This window comes from Octodon degus, unplaced genomic scaffold (assembly GCF_000260255.1).
Source record: "Octodon degus isolate 3935 unplaced genomic scaffold, OctDeg1.0 scaffold00124, whole genome shotgun sequence".
NCBI classification, from domain to species: Eukaryota; Metazoa; Chordata; class Mammalia; order Rodentia; family Octodontidae; genus Octodon; species Octodon degus.
Genome location: NW_004524700.1, coordinates 7,131,031 through 7,153,982, shown reverse-complemented (window position 1 = coordinate 7,153,982; position 22,952 = coordinate 7,131,031). Strand labels below are relative to the sequence as shown.

Here is a 22,952-nt window from a genome sequence, read left to right as displayed (position 1 = left end):
TGCTATTACTTCTGCCCATATTCTTTTTATATCATTTGTATTGACTCCTTCCTTCTCATTGATGCCTATTAGTCTTACATTGTTCATCTTTGCATCATCTTGCAAGTGCTGAATTATTTTTTTCCTGCATCCTAGTTGTTTTTAAGAGATCTTTTCTTACTTTTTTCACTAGCTGCAATGATGTCGTTAAGGTCAGAAAGTTTATTTTCACTTTCACTCAAATGGTTTTGCCAGCTTGTGATTGAGGTTTTAATTTCCTGCACATCACTTTGAATCTGTTTCATACATTCTATTTCTTTCCTATATTGCTTATTCAAGGGTTCCATCATTTTTATATTCCTGGGTCTAACGCTAACAGGGTGCACAATTTTTGTCTTTTTGGTTCTTTTTCCTCTTATTTTCTTTTAACTTTTTTATTTCTTTCTTATTTTTCTTTTATTCTTGGTATTTTGCTCTCTTTTTCATTCTTTTTCTTGTATCTTTCTGTGACTTTTCTCACACTTTTAATTTCCTTTGACTCCTCAATGAGAACACCACCTCATTTTTCTCTCATCTTTCATAATTTAATTTTTCAAAAAACTTTTTCATTCTTAAGTTCTCTATCCCCTCTACCATTATTAGCATAAATATTGAACTTTATGAATCTTTAGATAGTTAACTCTATGCTATTTCTGTTAAGTAAAATTCTGTTGTTGGTGGAGGTAAAGTAGTTTCACTCAGTAGTTATTTACTGCAGGATAATATTTAGTTTGTCTTGGAACTCACAGTACAATCACTGATCTTTTTTCTGTGTGTGAGGGTAAAACATTACAGGTTGCTAGGTTTTTTCAATATTCAGTTTGTTAAAAAAATAAAAATTAAAAAAATATTCAGTTTGTCTTGAAACTATTGTTGATTTTTTTACAATAGTTAAGGTGACGTAGCTGTTGCTAATTAGTTTCCTGAGATGACAATTATTTTTCGTAGGATTGCCTTAGTGTTGTTAACAATACTGTTCTCACACAGAGAACTGGGTACTGAACTAAATATGCTGGATCTTTAGAGAGAGACAAAGGCTAATAGCTATAAACACCCAGAAGGCACTGCTAAAAAGTAGACATTAACTAAAGAGATTTCAATAGTAGAAGAAAGCTTTCCATTATAATCAATCTGCATGTCTCAACACCAAAAAAAAAAAAAAAAAAAAAACAAAAAATGAAAACATGAGAAGACATGGCAAGAAAATACCTCCAAAAACTCTCATGATCCCCCTAACTGACCCACAGGGTCAAGAGGGGAGGAAACCACACAGCTAAAAAGGATAATAGAGAAGATAAAACACATTTATAGTTAAGTCCCTGACTTCCAAAAGTGTTCTATTCTGAGAGAACGTTTGTAACTCAGTTTCATTCAAACTCTGATGAAGTAAGCCTTATATACTTTTCCTAAACATATATACTGCATAGTATTAAAAAAAACTTCCGATGTCTCATTATCATGTCCTTATTCTTGCTTTGCGCTTCCTTGCAGTCCCCCCCATATCACTACTGCTCTTCCTCTTGCTTCCGGATATCCTGGGTTCTGACTGCGCACTGTACTACTATACACTATAGCACAACTGTGACAATGTCTAGAGACACATGATTTGTTTATATCTATGAATGTTCATACGGTGAGGTCTTTTTGTATTGTGCAAGTCTACAATTGTTAATAAGTTTCAAAGGCACATGGCAAATTCACAGAACATATTTGTAAACAGACAAGGGGTCAGATAAAATGATCTGCAAGTCTACAGAAGACACTAATACAGATAGTTAAGTGCAACAAAATGATATAAAATATGTGTAACTAACAGAAAAAAAATGAGAGTCCATTGGAAGGCTCCAAAAAGAAATTCAAGAAGTTGAAAAATTCTACTGAAAAGTACGAGTAGAAGTGACCAATATAAAGACAAATCGTCAAAACTAGAAAAGCTATCAGTAAGCAATTAGTAAGAAAACATGAAAAATGGATCCAACAGCTATTAGATATTACATAAAAAGCTTAAGCTAAAATGCAATGGAATTAGTAAAAAATCAGAAAACAGCAAAATGGCATTAAACCTCTACTGAAATAATAGCAGAAAATTTTTCAAATAATGGAAAAGAATTTACATATAGAAAAGTGAGGCAAAGAGAACCTCAAATATTCATATGCAGAAGAACCTCTCTACAACACATCATAGTGAAAACACTAAAATCGTAACACAAGAACAGAATTTTTAAAGCAAAGTAATGAATCACATAAAAAGGTAAGCCAAATAATAATACAGCAGATTTCTCAACTCAAATCTCAAAGTCAAGGGCAGCTTAGAATAAATTATTTTAATCTTTTACTTACTTATTTAGTACAGGTTCTCACTATGTAGCTTGGACTGGTAGTGATCCTCCTGTCTCTGCCTCTATAGTGCTGGGATTACAGGTTTACGCCACCATGCCCGGTTTTGGTAGCCGGCACAGCTTCTGGGGCTGGCAAGGCATGGGGTACTGGGGATAGAACCCAGGTCCTTTCGTTTGCCAGGCAGCCACTTAGACCACTGAGCTATCTCCCTAGCCCTAGAGACTACTTTAAAAATATGTGTATTAACTAAATTTTACCACACCTTTACAGAAATAACAACAAAGTGCCGCTGACTGTTCCATGAAATAGAAAGGGAAGGAACATTTCCAAACTATTTAGTCAACAGTACTCTGATAGAAAATATGGATAAGGACACAACAACAAAATCTACGTATCAATACTCTTAATGAACACAGATGCAAAAAATGATAAATACAATACTGGAAACCAAATTCAAGAATACATTAAAAACTACATCTACCCTGATCAAATAAGTTGGTTTCACTTCAGGAATACAAGGCTGGTTAACATATTAAACTCGGTAAACACAGTATATGACATAAACAGAATGAAGGATTAAAATCCAAACAATTGATACAGAAAAAGTTTTCGCCCATATTTAAAGTCCCTTCACAAAACCCCTAAAGAACCCTGGTAGAAAAGGTCCACACTTTCAGATAATAAAAAAGAGCAATGTTGGAGGGTTCACAATACCTGAATTCAAAACATACAATAGAGCCAAGTAACAAAAAAAAACCTAGGGTACTGTCCTAAAAACAGGCACACACATCAATGGAACAGAACAGACGACAATAAAATAAACCCATATAGGTACAGCCATCTGATTCTTGATAAAAGGGCCAAGAACATGTTGGAAAAGACAGCCTCATTAACAAAAGCTTCTGGGTTAATTCATAGGTAGAAGAATAAAACTAGACTCCCATTTTTTTTTTGTTCTGGACAAAAGTTAACTGAAAATGATCAAAACCCTAGATATAAGTCTTGAAATTTTGAAATTTGTGATAAAAACCATCCGTTTTTTGAAAATAGCAGGTAATGTTTGGAATTATCACTCTGTGATCTAAGCACCTACACTGAGGACAGCAATGTGCAATACAAAACCCATAGTTGAATAACTCTCATCTTGGTCTTCTAAATGTGTACCACTTCTAATGTCTTATATATTATTATACTCTTTAAAATAAATTTCTTAAAAAAGTAATACAGACAAGAAAAATTTAAGGCTTATTGAAAGCATTATTATTCAACTACATGTCCAATCTTGTATATCTGTTAATCTGAGCAACAGATTCGATGATAAAAATAGATAATATAACAACCATTGTTAATTTGCTGTTCTTGATGTGAAAATCTATAACATATGTATTGTTGTATATTACCTTATTTCTGTCTTTGTTTCTGCTATTATTTTTTACTCTTCAAAATAAAATAAAAGTTAGAAAAGCAACATAGGGAAAACATTTCAGGATACAGGAATAGGCATGATTTCCTGAATAGTACTCCAATAGCATAAGAAGCCATAACAAAATCTAACAAATGGGACTGCATCAAATCAAAATGCTTATGCCAACAAAACAAAGAAGAAATGAAGAGATACCCTACAAAATGAGGGAAAAATCTTTGCTCATTGCTCTTCTCACAAAGGACAAACAGAATATGTAATCAACTAAAAAAAAGTAACTTCAAATGGATATCAAAAACAGGCAAACTAGACTCAGGCCTCTAAAGAAAAGAACTATTAAAAAAAAAATCCTAAAATTCATATCAAAACATGTAAGATCCAGGGGCTGGGGAGATGGCTCAGTGGAACAAGCTCTTCCCTAGCAAGCACAGGGGCCTGAGTTCAATTCCCCGTTCTGAAAAAAAAAAAAAAAAAAAAGTAAGATCCAGGACAATGAAAGCAATTCTAAGCAAAAAGCAATGCTGGAGGGCTGGCCAGATAGCTCAGCAGACTAAAGTGCCTGCTTAGGCAGAGTGTAGAGTTCATCCCTGGCCTGCCCTGCAGGACCTGCCCCCAGGGTGCACTGAGATTGTGACTGGGCATGGTGGCACATGCCTGTAATCCCAGCTTGTAGGAGGCTGAAAACAGGAGAATAACTACGAGTCCGTTCAATGTTGTGAGACCCTGTAAACCCTGTACTAAAATACATAAAAAATTAATTAATTAAAAAAAAAAGCAATGCTGGAGACATTACAACACCTTACTTTAAATTACAATACAAAGTCATAGTAAAATCAGCATGCTACTGGCACAAAAATAGAAACACAGACCAATGAAACAGAATAAAGGACACCAAAACTCAAAGCCAAACAACTATAGCTAGGTGATTATGACAAAGGAGCTAAAACACAAATGGAAAACAGCAAGTCTTTTTAATGTATAATGCTAGGAAAAATAGACATACACTTACAGAAGACTAAAACTCATTACAGAAGACTAAAATTCATTCAAAATGGATCAAACACCTGGGTATAACATCTGAAACTGAAATTGCCAAAAGAAACCATAGAAGAAACACTTGAAGCCACAGGCACTGGCAGTGTTCCTAAAAAGAAACTAAATTGCACAGGATATAGCAAGATTGAACAGGTAAGACATCAAATTAAGAACTTTCTGAGTGAGGAGATAAGCCATAGCAAGAGGAAAATCCTTAACACTCTTTCAACAGATTAGTAACTAGAATAAGAAAATAACTAAAATATATAAAGAACCCAAAAAATTTAATACAAAAATATTAAACAGCCCCACCAATAAATGGGCAAAGGAACTGACACTTCTCAGAAGTACAAATAAATGGTCAATAAGAATATGAAGAAACATTCAATATCTTTAGCCATTAAAGAAATGGAAATCAAAACTACACTGAGATTCCACCTCATCCTACTCAGAATGGCAATCAAGAATACAAAAAAACAGTACATGTTGGTCGTGATATAGAGAAATAAGGAATGCCCTATCAGTGCTGGCAAACCTATGGGATGTGTGTATCACTGAAAGCTCTGAAAGGTTCTCTACCACATTTTTTTTCGGAACTGGGGATTGAACTCAGGCCCTTGCACTTGTCAGGCAAGTACTTATTCTACTGAGCCATCTCCTCTGCCCCCTCCCTATCACTTTTACAGAGGTATTTATTTTCATTACTGTGAACATTATGAATTACTGTGGCACAATTCACAATAGAAACGATACCTGAATGAATAAAGGAAATATGCTATGCAAATATATTTATCTTTCACCCATAAAGAACAAACATCCCCCTTAAATAATCAATTACAAAATGGATAAACAATCCGAAACGACATTTTTGAAAAAAATACAAATGACCAACAGATATAAAAAAGGCTCAATTATTACCAATCATCAGGAATATGTAAATCAAAACCACTGCAAAAATATAAAGTAATTAGTAGGAAGATAAATCCTTCTCCGATGGGAAAAAGATCAAGAAATGGAAGATGTGGGGAAGGAGATAAAAAAGGAATTAAGATTAGAGGGCTGGGGAAATAGCTCAATGGCCTAAACATCTGCCTGGCAAGTGCAATGACCCAGGTTTGATCCCTGGTACTGCATGCTGTGCAAGCACCAGAACCCTGGGCACACTGTGCTGTCCACTGAAACAGGGTGTGGTAGCACATGCCTGTAATCCTAGCTCTGGGAAGGCTGAGACAGGAGTATCACTGTGAGTCCAAGTTGCATAATGAGACCCTGTAACTAACAAATAAATAATTTTTAAAAATTAAAAAAAGAAAAGACATATTAGGTACATGTGCCAACTCTACAAGAAGAATGTAACCAGTACTGCTTCAAACATGTACTGATAAAAAAATTAATAAATTTTAAAAAACCAGTAAGACATAGTATCCTAGCTACTATTAAAGAGATAAAAGATCACTAATGTTGGGAAAGACTGAATAAAGGAAACTTTCATTTATTCTTGTTAAGTATACATGTACATTAGCATAGTCACTACAGCATGGAGAGTCTCCAAAAAAAAAAAAAATATGATAATTTCAGCAATCCCACTCTGGCTATATCTAAAGGAAAGGAAATCATTATGTCACAGAGGTATCTGCACTCTTGTATTTACTGCAGCGCCATTCACAATAGCTAAGAAGTCAAACAATGTGTCCATCAACACATGAATGGATAAGAAAATGTGGTATGTGTACTCAATGCAATGTTATTCTACCATAAAAGAAATAAAATTGTCATCTGTAGTAACATGGATGAGCTCAGAGTACACTGTGTAACATAAAATAAGCTAGACACAGAAAGGTAAGTACTAAAGGCTGTCTCTTGTATATGGAAGCTAAAGAAGTCAATCACATACAAGCAAAAACTGCAACAGTGTTTAGCTAAAGTGGGAAAGACAAGGTAGTGGAAGAAAAGAGCATTTCACTGGTAGAACATTTCAGTTAAATAGAAGGAATAAATTCTAGTGCCCTATAGTACAACAGAATAAGTTATTGCATATTTCAAAATAGCTAGAGACAGGATTTTAAATCTCACCAAAAAGAAATGAAAAATGACTGAAATGACAGGTATGTTAATTACCATTTTGTGGGGGGGTATTTTTGTGGTACCAGGGATTGAACTCAGGCCCTTGTGCTTGCCAGGCAAGCACTTATTCTACTGAGCCATCTCCCCGGCCTTAATCATCGTTTTGATCACTAGACACTGTGTATACTTTATTAAAACATCACATTGCACTATAAAAAGCACAAAGAATGTAAAATTATGTGTAAATTTAAATGAGAAAAATTTCAACAGATCTTAAAAATGAAAACACAAGTTCTAAAATATTATTTCACCTGGATAAAAAACTAAGACACTGATGAAAAAAAAGAATAAATGTCTGGAACATGAAATTAGGATTTGTCTTGAAATGAAACAGAAATAAAGAAAGGACTGAGAGGAAAGTTAAAAATGAGATGAACCAAAAAATTCTAATATTTGTCTTCTAGGAAAGGAAGAAGACAGGTATGATATCTAAATAAATAACGTCAAAGTATCCAAAAAATAAAATGCCAAAGACCCCAAAAATAAAATGCCAAAGACTGCCAAAAAATATTTTAAAGCCCAGATATATCATATAAAACTTCTGAATATGAAGAATTTTAAACATTCATCTCTTGTGAAATTTTTCTGAGTTCCAAATCAGTCATTCCTTTTTCTGTTTCCTGGAGCTTTTCACTACCCATCAAATTAATAACACCTATCACAGAAGTGCTATTCCATGTTAAGTATCATTTGTCAGTTCAAATATTTCTCCCAGAATAGAATGAATTTATAGAATAAGTCCTTATCTCACTCATTTTAAAATTCCCAGCATCTATTATTACAATGTCTATTATAAGGCAGTGATCATTAATAGGCTGCAAAATAAAAAAAAGTTTACAAAAAGTTTAAGATGAAATTCATCGGCCATAAAAGAATAAGCTATAATTTTCCAAGTTAAAATGTACTTCATATCTGAGACTGTGTGCTTTTCTGCATTTCTTAAATGCAAAATATTATGCATTTAAATACGTTAAATATGTCTGATTTATTTCTAAGTAAAACACTGGAAAGCACTGGCCATCTAGGAAATTTCTTATAGCTTAAGCATAGCTAGGATGTTCAAAATCACTTTACTTCGAGCTGGAAGCTTTTGTTTTTGAAATTGTACACAATATGTCACTGTATATGTCTGAAGGGTTTTAAGGTATTAAAAGTTTGTTTTATCAAACATTATACTTTTTAAAGAAAATAACTGGATGATAAAATAAATTTTAACATGTACTTTAAAAATAATAAAGTATGACACCCCATTGATTACTATAAACAATCTTAAATTTTACAAAATGATATTTACCTGTAGTTATGACTGCCACAAAGGCACTGATAAATACAAGCAGAAAGTGAGGCTGCTAATGTGTGCATTACATATACCTAGAAAAAAAAAGATTAAGAATAAATTTTTTAATTATATATATTTTTCAAGATCTAAAATGATTGTCACTTTTCAAGTGAAAAACCTTTGATTGGGTAAAATTTTTTTCTTTTTAAGAAAAATGCTCATTTCATTCAACCCACAGCCCAGGCCCCACTTAAGTGAGACCGCCTGGGGCTCAATGGATACTCATTCAACCCAGAACCCAGGCCTGCAAGTTAGTAGAACTTCCTCCAACACACAGGCTGAGTGTGAAACCCTGGGGCAGAACTCCCTGCAAAAAGGCTAGAGGCAATACCCACCCAGCTGATTCAGGAGTAGAACATCTTGCTAGAGTAGCACAGCAGATTCACATCCAAGGGCTGTAGCAGGAAGAAGTGGAGCACAGCAGCCAAACCCAAGCCATGCCCACCTGGACAAGTTTAAACTTAGTAGATCTGGACCTGGTGCTAAGGTAATAACTCTAAGTTCTACACCAAAGATCAGAAGACAGTGCTATGTAAAATAACAAAGAGAAGGGGCAAAATGTATTCTCAGGCACCAAGCCCACCCAGAACAAATGCAGGAGACAATAGCATAGAAGAAACTGGAAATCACACACCTGAAATCTCTGAAATAATAGCGTCTGAAGTTAAAAAAAAAAAAAACTGTAAAAAAAAAAATCCCCCCAAAAACCCATTCTTAGGGCCAGGGAGATGGCTCAGTAGAATAAGCACTTCCCTGGCAAGCGCAAGGACCTTAGTTCAATCCCTGGTTCCGCCAAAAAAATAAAAAATAAAAAATAAACAACTGTAGAAAGGTATACAGGAAATGAGATCAGAAATAATTTCTGAAGTAAAAAAAAGAAATAACTATAATGAAAGAAATACTAAGTGTTTCTAAAGAACACACTAATAAAAAAATAGAGGAAAATAGAAAAATGATGGAATCCTTGAATGAGCAATATAGGAAAAGAAATAGAATGCATGAAGCAGATCCAAAGTGTTATCCAGGAAATTAAAACCTCAATCACAAGCTGGTAAAACCGTCTGAATGAAAGTGAAAACAGATTTCAGATCTTGAAGATGATGGTGCAGCTAGTGAAAAAGTAAGAAAAGATCTCTTAAAAACAACTAGGATGCAGGAAAAAATAATTCAACATCTGCAAGATGATACAAAGATGAACAACGTGAGACTAATAGGCATCAATCAGAAAGAAGGCGTCAACAGAAATGGTATAAAAAGAATATGGGCAGAAGTAACAGCAGAAAACTTCCCAAATATGGGGAAACTATCTGACATTCAGTAACCAAAGCATTCAGAACTCCAAATAACATCAACCCAATTGAAAACACACCCAGACATATAATAATTGAGATTCCAGAAATTCAGCACAGGAACATTATACTAAATGTGCTAAAGAAAAGAAACATCACACTTAAAGGAAAACCTATCAGAATAACAGCAGATTTCTCTTCACAAACCATGAAGCAGGAACATGGAGCAAAGTATTACAAGTCTTGCAAGAAAACAAATTCCAATCAGAATTATGTACTCTGCAAAACTCTCAAGTTTAATGGAGAAGTGAAATACTTCAATGACAAAGAACAACTAAAGGATTTCATGAAGACAAAGCCAACCCTACATAGACTACTAAAAGATACTCTAGAGAGGGATCAAAATGACCACCACTCAATGAATGAGAATGGAAAGAACCCACCAAATAGGGCAAACAATTACACACAGGAGAAAAAGAGGTATACAACAGCAGTCTTTCAATTATTCTTTTGTATACAGTAGGAAAATATCTCCATCAGCATACTCTACAAATAGACTTCTCCTGCACTCTACAGGTCATGATTCTGTCCAGATCTACAGGGTAAATATCAAGGAAATAGCAGTGGCTCATGGATACCAGTAAGTATCATGGATACTGTACACGTCTACCACATACTAGAACTTTATGCGATATTTTATCCTCAAACGGTTAGAACTGCTGGTCATGTATTTGCCATTCCAGTACTTATGTTATTTTTTATTCTTAGTAATTCTTTAGTATCATGAAAACTTTTTCTTAGTTCAATTGTTGTGAAATATTCAATTTTAATGAATATTTAATTAATTTTCTGAATATTATTTAATCTTAATTTTTGTCTTAAGATTTATACTGCTTCTTTGACTTACAACTTACATATAGGACATGGTATATTTTCTCCTAGTATTAGAAACTTTAAAAAGTACATTTCCATTTTCCACTAAAAATGCTCATTTATAATTAGAAAAGTCTTACTATAAAAAATTTAAACACACACGTGTGCATGCATGTGGACACACACACACACACACACACACACACACACACACATAGACTTCTCCTGCACTCTACAGGTCATGATTCTGTCCAGATCTACAGGGTAAATATCAAGGAAATAGCAGTGGCTCATGGATACCAGTAAGCATCATGGATACTGTACACATCCACCACATACTAGAACTTTATGTGATAAAGTTTTTACTATATAAAGGACAGTGACTCCTTTATATAGTAAATAGTATATAATTTCCTTTCCAAGAACAAAAGGGAACAAATGTCAGCTATCCAACAGACCATGAACCATGTATTAAAAGCATGTCCTCAATAATTTTTTTTCCACAACCACAACAGTGAAGGCTGATAACAGTTCATATGTAGACTGGTCACTGAAGAAAATAATAATGTTTTCTACTTATTTCTATTAACAATCTAAAGAAAACAAAACATTAGAGAAAGAAACAAGGTATGAAAGACAATGGAGCTCAATAGTTGTCTTGTGTAATAAAAGATTCCAAGTTTGACAGAGAAATTTAAGCTCAAAAAGAAAGTAAATTAGACTAGAATATTGAAAGATTCTCTATTTGATACTTTTAGTAAGAGTTTTTTTTATATAGATAAAATTGTGAACTATGAGAATCTTACTGCTATTTTCTGCTTCAACTATCTGTTAAGACATTATAAGAATTTTATGAAAGACCACATATGAGACAAAAATAATCACACTAATCACAGTACTTTCTAGATTCATCAATAAAGTTGAAAATATTTCCCAACTCACTGAATCTGGCTGGCCCTGTGAAGACGGCCCCACAGAAATGATTGAGAGGCCTTGCAAACCACTCTTGTTGCTCTTATACCCTTGCAGCCATCATGTTGAAAAACACAACACAACACAACAAAAATAGGAATAAGTGGGTCTTAAGGTACAGGGATATCTGGACAAATATTATTCTGGGTGTGTATGAGGGTATTTTCCCATGAGACAAACACCAGTAGTCTGATTTAGATTCCCTCTAAAGTGGTAGGCATCATCCCATCAACTACAAGACCTAAAGAAGGCCTGGGATATAGCTCAGCTACAGAACGCCAGCCTGGTAAACAGCAAATATGAGGCTCCGAGTTTGATTCCCTGTACCAATAAATAAGTAAATAAATAAATAAATAAATAAGCAAGCAAGCAACAAGGCCAAGTGGGAATTCAACACATCCACTACATTGAACTGGGACCACAGTACTTTCCATCTTCACACTCAAACTTCAGCTCTTCTTTGGTCATATGCCTATTTTTCATCTGGAATTTACAGACTTTCCTGATTCTCAGGATTTCAATCTTGAACCGGAACTACACCATTACCTCTTCTGGATCTCCAGCTTACTTACTCCTGATCATGAGATTTCTCAGCCTTCAGAGTCAAATGTACCAATTTCTTACAATAAACATTCTCTATAATAAGTGCTCTCTTGCTCTTATTCTGTCTCTCCATATACACAGTTAGAACTCATCTGGTTCTCTGATCAACCAAGACGAACACATATGCTAGGCTTGCCTGCTGGAGGATGAGACAGCTTTGATCCAATTTCCTGATAACTCAGCTAAACACCAGAAATGCATATGGGGCCGACCTACATCCTTCAGAATCCAGTCAATTCACCAGCTGACCAAGGATGAGTGAACAAGTACAGATACAGCTCCGCCCAAAGCTAATGAACACATATCTGAGTACACAGCCACAAAATCATGAGTACATATTCACAAAATTCTAAGAGTAATGGGGCTGGGGTAGCTCAGTGGACTAAGTGCCTGCCTGACAAGGTTTGATCCCTGGTACTACATGCCATGCTGGCCCAGGGCACTGATGCGGTCACTGAAACCAGGCATAGTGGCACATGCCTGTAATTCCAGCACTGGGGAGGCTGAAACAGGAGGATCACTATAATTCTGAGCTCCATAGTGAAACATTGTACCAAATAAATAAATAAACAAACCTAAGATTTTAAAAAGTAGTAAGTTATAGCTTTTCAAAGCCCCTAATGTTTCAGAGTAACTTTTAAACAGCAAAGACTTCTTAAGCAAAAACTGGTACAGTTATGCTTTAATTAAAACTAATTATGGAATACAGTTTAGCTAAAACAAGCACAATCAGAAGAAAATTAAATTTCACATTGTGTAATAAGCTTCATGGGCATTTATAGTACAGAATAGGACAGGAAAAAAGTAGGAAGTCAAATTACAAGAGTTATGGTTATCCAAGAGGGTAAAATTATGGAAGGAGAGTCCACCTTTAGGCAAGCAAAATTCAAACTGATATGACATTATAACCTCTGAAGTGGAAAAAAGGTGTAAGCTAGACTAGGAGGGAAAAAATCCAAAGAACAATGAAGAATTTTCTCAACCCTACTTCAAAAGATTTCATAGGAAATGAAGATGAAATAATTAATGTAGTATCAATAGTAAATAAACTAGAATGATAATGAGTAAGAAAATGCTACAGTTGACTAGACAATGAACTATAATAATATGATTAGTTATGCATTAAAATCACTTGAGGAACTTATGAAAATATACATATTTCGAGGACTTTTTCACAGATTGATTCAGTAAGTTTGGAGTTAGTCTTAAGTTATCCCAAGTTTTTAATAAGCAGAGCAGGTGATGCCCAGTTTAGAAAAATCACAGGTGTAAAATATTTCACATTATCCTTAAAATACATAAGTTAACAAAGGAAAACTTCAGTACTTGTATACAAAAATATTAAACTTTTATTTTTGAAAAACATTCCATCAGTTTTTCAGCTACATGTATTTATGGAATTATTCATCTATGTACACTCATATACATTGCTCTTACCTTAATGAAGACTAAATATACTTTCATTGTTTTAAATTGAAGTATTCTATCAGCTATAAGGAATATAATAAGATATCTTGGTCTATACCCAGAAGCTTCTTTAGTAACAATCAATACATATTTGGCAATGTAACACTTGCTACATCTACTCTGATGTTTACATTTGCTTTTTTAAAAAGGCTTAATGTTTATCTTTCAATTTTGTCAATATATATAGGTATGGTAAAATTTTGAAACGAGGCACTTACTTTATTGCTTTTGCTGTCAGGATGAGGTGGTGAATCAAAGTTTATTATGGCATGTAGAATATCATGTGTTAGATTACTGAGATGTAATAATGGATTGGCAACAACTGTTTTGGCACTGGCTGTACAAGCAAAGAGGAGAGGCACTGAGGTTTGTTCTGACAGTGGGGTAGGAAGTAACAGTTCTGATGTTTCCTTAAATAGAGGAGGAGAAAAGGTTAATCAGCTATTTACAGTTGTAATCCATCATTTAAGTAATGGAGGGCATGCTCTAAAAAATTTCAGAGCAATAAATAATAAAAGCATAACAGAAACTTAAGGGAGTTAGAAGGGACCTGAGAAGGTCAACATTCAAGCAACCGATTTTAAAAATGATGATACACTATCCCTTATAATAAAGAAAAACTTCACCTACATGCAATTCATGTTAGGACTATAAAGTACAATAAGCAGATCATAAATAGCCTGATACAGAACTGTCCTCCAATTGCAATATATACATAGCTCTAAAAATTAATAAAACATTTCTTAAACCAACTATAATGAAGAAAATCAAGTTTTAATATTCAAAACAAAAAAATGCAACTTGAAAAGCTGTTTCAGCTATGTACTATTTTTAATAATTAAAAAGACATACCTGCTGTGATTCTTGTAAAAGCAAAATCAATTCCATTCGTACAGATGCAAGGCCTCCACCATGGGAACCATGAAGTATGCAATAACTAAGAAACATTCTCAATAGGGACTGATATTTCAAGAGCCATTGTCTTTTTTCCTGAAAGATTTCTCTCTGCTGTTTTCCTTTTGTGTGGTGATAGAAATCATCAACATTCTCATTCGATCCAAATTCATCCCCACTTTTGCCATGTGTGGCCTGTTCTTCAGCATCTGGACAAAAGTCACAGGTCCTTTGAAGAGCTATCACCTCTTTTTCAAGCCAGTGGTACAGTTGGTAACGCAACTTGCCACCGTCTATTTCATAGCCAGTAGATAAAGTACGTAGTTCTACTGTGAGAATCTTTAAACATGCTCTGAACTTCAATTGCACAGCAATTATATCTTCTACTGGATTTAAAATGTCACTTTCATCTAGTGTGATGAAAGGTTCAGTATAATTACTTATTTCATCTAACTTTTTATCTATTTTTCTTGGTAAAGATTTTAGTTCTTTCATTGAAATAGGAAGATCTTCATTTTCTTCATTATCACTATCCCATTTTAACTCTAAAGAATCATCTTGAAATACTATACTTGGTTGGCTCCAGTCAAAAGAAAGGGTAGAATTTGATTGCTTCTCTGAGGAACCCTCGGAAGAAGATTCAAAACCATTCATAAAAGACTGTGACCAATCAACAGCAGAGGACTTATCTTCCCTTGTATCCAATTTTAGTGGAGAAGCATCTTTACTAGTATCCAGAAAACTAGATGCTCTACAAAGAGGTTTGGTTTTCTTGATGACTTTGGGCATCTTCAATAATACTTCCAAAGCCAACATGGGGCAGCCAGCTTTTAGATGAGCACTAGCAGTAGTAAAAAATAATCTTCTTTCACTTAAGTTAATTGTTCCTGCCAGTCCACTTTTTCCTGTTAAGCTCATGTGTGTGGAAAATGTATCAGATGATCCAAAATGACGTCTCAGTAAAAGAGGATGAGTTCGTAGATAATTGTAAAAATTAAAAACTGCAGGACTACAAGTTGACATCATGACTTGATCTGAAAATAAATTTATTTTAGGAGGCAAGAAAAGTTACTCAAGAGCTATATTGGGAGTATCTTTGTATTATAGTTTCTCTACAGTAGCATCTATCTGCCTCATCTTTTGATAAAATTGTATTAACAGATCACATTAATGTATGGTATTGGATAAGATATTTGTAATAAAAATGCTCTGACACAATAGAAAACAAAGGTTATACTGCTTTCCTATTGAAAAAACCTCTTCAGATAACACATCCAATTCTTTTTCTCACATTTTTGGAACTGCTTCCTTCCTCTGCTTTGCTAGTTCTCCTTACCTTCTCTACTTTTTAGTGCTGACAGCTCAGTTCTTGACTTCTTTTCCACCTATACATCCTAAGCTGAAGTCACATGAACTGCTTTAAACTGTGTGTATGAATCTTTCACATCTCTATCTTCAGTCTCAAATTCACTTTAAATTTTTAAATCCTAATGTCCAAAGGTACATATTTTATTTTCATTTAGATTAATAGTCTTTCCTCTGGGCCTTTTTAGTGTGCCTTTAGCACAGACCATTTTTTTTACCTAGATAACAATGATTAACTTGCTCATTTCAACTAGTTCTATGCTGAAAGGTCATCTTATCACTGAAGAATTCTTGTATTTTCTGAGCTAGGGTCTCACTAAACAATTCATGCTGGCCTTGAACTCACTTTGTAGCCCAGGCTGGCCTCAAACTTGCAGTGATCCTCCTGCCTCAGCCTCCAGAGTGATGGGATTACGGGAGTGTGCCACCACACCCTGCTCCATGAAGAATTCTTGACCCAAGAATTATTGCTTAATATATCAACCACAATAAATTCAATTTAAGATAGAAGAACTAGCTCTATATCAGTACTTTTAAAAAATATTTATAAGCAAATGTGGATAACATATATTTTCAGTAAATCTATTTCATAAAAGCAAAATCCAAAGGGTTTTCAATGGTTTTATCATTTAAAAACAATGAGCAAGATTGAATACAAATCACTGTCTCCCCAACAATTCAACAATTCAATCTGTATTAGACTCAACATTGACTGAATTTAATGTTTTATAGATTCAACACCCATGGTTTGCACAGCAAGGAAATACTAGCAACACTCTTAGCCATTAATGTGTTAGAAGTGCAGCTTACCGTCATCTTCTCTGACAGGTTGCTTTATTAATGTTTCCAGAGCACCACTATAATCTTCCAAAATCCAATATGCCATACTCCGAAGGAAAGGATCATAATGCATATTTATGCTCAATGAACTGGGTGCACTGACAGGAGAATCAATTCCCAGAACTTTTTTACATAAAATAGATTTGTATGTTGCAGATGTATCAAATTCAGACTCATAGAGTCTTGCTATTACCAGAGCCAACTGAATGTCATTCAGTTTCTCAAGGCATACCTTAAAAAAATATTGTTTATAAATAAGCAGAGGCAACTTCCATTTTAGGGCAAATTCAACGCACTAACAACTCTAAAATAGGCTTAGTTTCCAAAATGACCAAAAAGAATATATATGTATCACTTGCATTAAGAAATCTACTTAACAACAATTGCTAATATTTCCAAGTCTAATTGCTAGTATTAAGTATATATTTGTTAAAAGACATAGCCTGATTTTTAAAATGCCAGATTCTTACCGTGTTAATTTGTTACATATTTTGTTTTATTCTCGAATCTTTACTTTTCTCCACCCCAGCAGATTATGTTTCCCAAGTAAAAAATGTTCTGAGTTAATTTATGTCACTCTGAGCAAAAGGGCAATTAAAGATAGAAATATTGTGTCTTAAATATTGGTAACCTTTAAAGTTTCCTGAGAAATAATGAAGAATTTTCTAAGATTTATTGACTAAGACAAACATAAGCACACATTCACATTATGTCTAAATTGACAGAATAGACCTCTAAATTTTTTTTATCTGTTCATGAATATTTTTAAGACTGAAAAGTACTAATTAGACTACCAACCAATTAAACATCCTGATTTATCCTAATTTTGTTATAAAATTATTGAAGCTAAATGATAAAAACTTTGAAACTATTATTAAATATTATTGGCTACTTCAGACTTTTAGCCTGTGTTATTTTCACTAAAGTTAAAGTTTAAAAACTAAAAATTTAAGATAAATATTAAGAGATTAATTAGAATGAATGATGGTGCTATTTTTTTCTGTTTTAAGTTTCATTACCTCAATTGCATCTCCGAGGCAACCAGCTAAAAGAAAAAATGCTGCAGAATGTTCAAATCTTTGTTTGCCGAGCAAAGAAAAAGCATTCTTTAAAGCTGCTTTACGCCATCTCTCCTCCTCAAAATTGTGTCCAAAAAACTGTGTCATTCTGGTGTCTTTTTGAGATCTATAATGTAAAGTATGAAAATTTTGGAATATAATATTCCCACATTGGAATTAATCTTCTAAAGTTAGGCCTAAACTAGGAATCAATAGAAATATTTGCTAATTCAAAATTATTGCACTCCTTTATCTAGCAAAAAAATTAATAAACAGTTGTTTTTCCATTAAATTTGAGATCACTTAACAATTTTCTTTCTTTCTTTTCTTTTGTTTTTTTTTTTTTTTTTTTTTTTTTTTTTGGCGGAACCAGGGATTGAACTCAGGCCCTTGTGCTTCTTCTACTGAGTTATCTCCCCAGCCCCTTTTCTTTCTTTCCTTTCCTTTTCTTTTCTTTCTTTTTTTTTTCTTTCCTTCTTGCTTGCTTTCTTGCTTTCTTTCTTTCTCTGTGGCCCATCCTGGGGTTGGGGCTGGCATGGTACGTGGTACCAGGGATTAAACCTTGGTCTCTGCACTCTTGCCTAAGCTTGCATAAGCAGGCACTTTAGACTGCTGAGCTATCTTGCCAGCCCAACAATTTTCTATCAAATTATGAAGAAAACTACATGAGCAATACTCTCAAAAATTCTTTACATCCATGCAAAGTAGCATAATTATGTTAATGTGAAATAATTTATATTAACTTCTATGCTCCTTTACCATTTCTTTTTTTTTTTTTTTTTTTTAAAAAAAAGACCATTTCATATAATTTTATATGTAAAAGGTTCTCAGGAAAAGCAACACATGTGCAGAGCTCCCAAAGTACCAGAGAGGTGGCCCTTCACGCTTCCTTTCTGCAGTGGGAAAACTAAACAGAGAACGGGAAATATGATTCCATTTTGTTCTTAACTGTTTCCACCTATGCAATCAGTTTTTCAAGTAGAGTTTCTATTTCTTTGCTGGTATTTTTGTTTTTTCTCCAATGTGGAAATCAGGCTTCTCAGTCCAGCTTTGACTTTATTTGCAACTTCTTGGTCAGTACTCTGTAGAAGGCTGGAAAGAATAGCAGTACTCTGATTTATACTGGCCCAGGATTTCAGGTTCTTCATGCCAACATGCTCTACGAGCAAAACAACCTTCTCTTCCATCTTCCTTCATCTTTTCATCTTGCTCTATTAGCCATTTCAAAATAAGATGTCCTGCAGGATGTTCTGCAACATGAAGCTTTCCATCCTGGCTCCTAGGGTGTAGTTCCGCTGCTGCCAGGCTGGCAATGGCATTCACAGCAGGCTGGATGTTTCCAATGGTAGATCTCAGGATGTCAGACACCAGCACACATACAGATTTATCGAGCACCATCTCTTGAGCATTTCTTTGTAAACAGTTTAATAAAGCTGGAGAAATAGATTCTAAGAGCTCAAGATAGCAGATCTCTGTGTTTTTCTTACTCTGTGCATTTCTGTCCTCTTTTTGCAGAACTTCAATGATCTCTCCTACTGTATGCGCAGGGTCTCTGGAGCTTAGTAAATACAATAAGACCTTCCTTCCATATCTGTCTTTTACTATGTTAGACAAGGAATTGATAATTTCTGACATGATTATTTGCTTCACATGCTTAGTATCATCAATATAATCAAATACTGCCAGCAAAACCAAATGACAGTACTGGCCGTTAGCCACTTTTTCAACATACGTCTTCATTGTTTTCACAATTACTTTTTTGTCCTTGGGTGTGCCGTGCCACAAGCAGTGTATGGCCACTTGGGCACTGTCGTGTGTGGGCCAGGTATACCACCGCCTCACGGATGGCTTCAATCAGCTCTGATCTGAGTTTTGGGGTTGCACAGGTAAAAAAAAGTCCAAGAATACTTAATGGACTAATGAGTGCTTAATCACAGCTTCCTTTTGAGCCATTGGAGTTAGAATCTGTTTCATTTCATCCATAGTAAGTTCTAATTTTTCAGGCTGTACCTCTTAATACCTTGTCCAGAGTTGGGTGTTCTGTAGACTTATAAAGCTGAAACGTACTCCCATAGAGCTTCTTGGTCAGCATGTTCTTCTCCTCCAGAATGGCCTTGTCATCGTATGCCTATTCCATGATGGCTGAGGTTTCCGCATCCCACATCTTCCTCACATAGCCTTTAAAAATTCTGATTATCTCTGCAATCTGTGGTTTACTTCCATAATGAGAAATTTCTTAACAACATTTCTGGAATATTTGGTTTTATTTAGTTCAATCAAATCATCTCGCAATTCTTCAAAAGCCTGTTTTCTCTGTTCTTCATTGCCATGCTGGTACAGCCCTGGATCACACAAGAGGAATCATGTACAAATGCAATAGTTTTAATTTTCCCTTGAATCAACTTTTGCAAATTAGTCATAAACTTCACTCATTTTTGTCATAATCCTTACTTATCTTCCAAATCTGTTTTGCTTGAACAACAATGTCATAGTTGGTTTTGTCACTGAGCTGCCTGCTCTGCTTTAGCTCTTTCTTCTTTCTGAAGTCATCCCATTTCGGTTTCTTGGATGATGATTCATCACTTTTACCATCTGGCTGGAAGTTTCTCTTTGTTGAATGTATTTGTTTGCTGGAATTTGCTCTCCGGTCCTTTGTCCCATTGTTGCTTATTCTTGAATTGTTTCACATCCCTTTTCCCAGGTTTTGTGGAACTTTTCTCAAAATTCTTAGACATAACTTTAGGTCCCCTCTCCTTAACAACTTTTTTAGGGAATATCTCTGAAGAACTAGAATCACTGTTTTTCTGAAATTTGCTTTTTTCTTGTGAAGCCATTATGCTCCTTACTGTGAGGTTTTTTTTCCTTTTGACTTCCATCATAGCAACTCTACCTTGCGTCTGGATCCCAGAGTGCAGGCACCACAGCACTCAGAGCCAGGTGGTCATAAGAGGTCACAGCTCTGCTCTCTTCTCCAGGCTTCTGTCATTTCAAACTCAGCAGCCCTCGCCACCTCTCCAAGAGACCTTCCCAACTCCAGCACCTGGCAGTGAGGAGCCCTTTCCAGGCGCAATTCCTTTACCATTTAAACTTCATCAATAGTTTTTCTTTTCTATGTAGCTGGGAATGACTTTGGTGATCAAAATCTAAGGCCTCTGTCTTTATCGAAGACAATCCTGAAAGAACTAGTCTTTCAGAAATCTGATTTGATACTGATTTTCTCCCAAAGGCTCATGAAGAGTACCTGCAACTAAAATCAACATAAATGATGAACTACTTATGGTAATTATGTTCACCAAATCCTGAGAGAGAAAGAGACAAAAAAGTTCTGTGTGAATTCACCTCAGGAGTGAAGTAAGTGTCCACAGGAGGTAGACAATTCTGACAGCTAAAGCCTGGTCTATGAGCTTTCAATATTGCCAAGAGTAGAAATTTGTTCTAGACTGTCAATTCACCTTCTTTTCCATCCCAAATATAAAGTTTTAGTGCAGTGATCTTTGTACTACAGAAGTATTTGAGAAGTTCTTGAAGTAAGCAAAACTACATGTTTAAACCGATAAACCCCCAAATCTAAATGATCTCTAAGCTTTTTTCCTGTAAGAATTTATATGAATTAACATCAATAAAAACAAATCTTTATGTATTTACTTATGAAAAGTCTTAGACTTTGAAGCAAAAGATATTTTACTTACCTATATAACCCCCAAATCACAGCTTTCTTTTTCATTGCAAGGTAAAAAATGGCAGCATCCAAAGGATCACTCTTTCTATAAAATGCTGCTTTGGCCACCTAAAATTAATCAGAAGAATACTATGAAACAAATGGGCTGACTACAAGTTTAGGAATTATATAAATTTTTAAAAATTATATTAATGTACTTCGAAATACATTGTGAAGATTATTCAGAATAAAAATGAATCATTAATGTCAGAAGATCTGCAGAAAGACATTTAAATATCCAAAATACATCAGTCCATTTTTTACATCAAACCAATCATGCTTACTTTTTCCATGCATTTGCGTAAGATACGAGTATTCCGGACCCACCACCCCACTCCCATAGCTTTCAGTTCGGACCAAGTGGGGTCATCCTTCTGCAGTGCTGGCAACATGCTCAGCAGCTCTTCTTCTGCCACTGAGTGAAATGCCCAAGCAAAATGACTAGTAGACAGGCCTAAAACAAAGTCAAAAATAATGGTAAGACATATGAATATATTATCAGAAAGATTATAAAAAATGTAAATGTTTGTAAGATTTGTACTCACACTTCATTTTTAAGATTGATGGGAAGTATGGGTTATTTTTATTCTTGGCTCTCCAAACAACTCACCACTCCTAACAATTCACTACTCCAATGCACATAGGCTTTCCATAATTAATTTCATACAATTAATGCTTTTGTATACATTTATTTGAATGAAATAAATGTAAAAGTCTTTATGGAAAATGCTATAATGCTGCAGTATTTTTGTTGCCTAGGAACAGTATGATCCATGACTCTAGAAAATGAAAAATACCTGAAGCAATGTTCTATATAGGTATGCTTTACCCCTCAAAACTGCTTCTCATTTTTTTTCCATAAATTTATTGAGAAACAAATAGCAATGAGACAGTTTCAAACCAAAATGGTAGGACAGTTTCAATAATTAACACATTGTATACGTTCTTCCTAGTGGTTAATTGCTATACAAGATGCATACATGATATCCTACTTACAAACACCATTAGAACAAATCCCTCTATTCATTAAGAGAATGTAACTGTATATTGATTCTAGCCATTTGAATACACAGATACAAAATGGACATTCATCTGCATCCCCTTTTTGTTGCTAAGTTCCGTTGCTTCTCATTTTTTGTTGGTCAACATTCATCATATATATTTAATTCAATGGAATTTATAAACATCAGGCAAACTGTATAGCTTAGTGAACTAACAAGCATAGCACTGCAAAATCTCTAGAATCACAATGCATGAGAAATTTTAGTTCTACCACAAACTATATAAACTTAGGTAAGTTAGATTCTTAATGCCTCAACTTCATTTAAAATATGAATGATTTTAGAACTATCAAATGACATAGTTTAAAAGATCAAATGACATAATACAGTCAAAGAATTTAGAATGTAAATTCTAAATATAGAATATAGAACCTGGTCTATAATTATTTTTTTTCTTTTCAAAGTTTTATTGATAAACATATAGCAATGAGACAGTTTCAAATCAAATTGAAAGTACAGTTTCAACAAATAATACACTGCATATATTCTTTTTAGTGGTTAACTGCTGTACAAGATGCAGACTTGTGATCCTA

At 34.4% G+C, this 22,952-nt stretch overlaps 1 protein-coding gene and 1 pseudogene across 1 annotated transcript in view; both read right to left on the bottom strand.

Moving 5' to 3' along the window:
* Dmxl1 (Dmx like 1) overlaps positions 1–22,952 on the bottom strand; it is a 206,533-nt gene that overhangs the window by 98,818 nt on the left and 84,763 nt on the right. The window contains exons 20-26 of the mRNA XM_012516760.2: positions 21,643–21,812; positions 21,330–21,427; positions 17,602–17,767; positions 16,553–16,814; positions 14,336–15,411; positions 13,702–13,893; positions 8,235–8,311 (exon numbers count right to left, since the gene is read on the bottom strand). Coding sequence (XP_012372214.1) covers positions 8,235–8,311; positions 13,702–13,893; positions 14,336–15,411; positions 16,553–16,814; positions 17,602–17,767; positions 21,330–21,427; positions 21,643–21,812 — 2,041 coding nt within the window. The remainder of the gene's footprint in view (positions 1–8,234; positions 8,312–13,701; positions 13,894–14,335; positions 15,412–16,552; positions 16,815–17,601; positions 17,768–21,329; positions 21,428–21,642; positions 21,813–22,952) is intronic.
* On the bottom strand, positions 18,599–20,519 carry LOC105743409 (annotated as a pseudogene).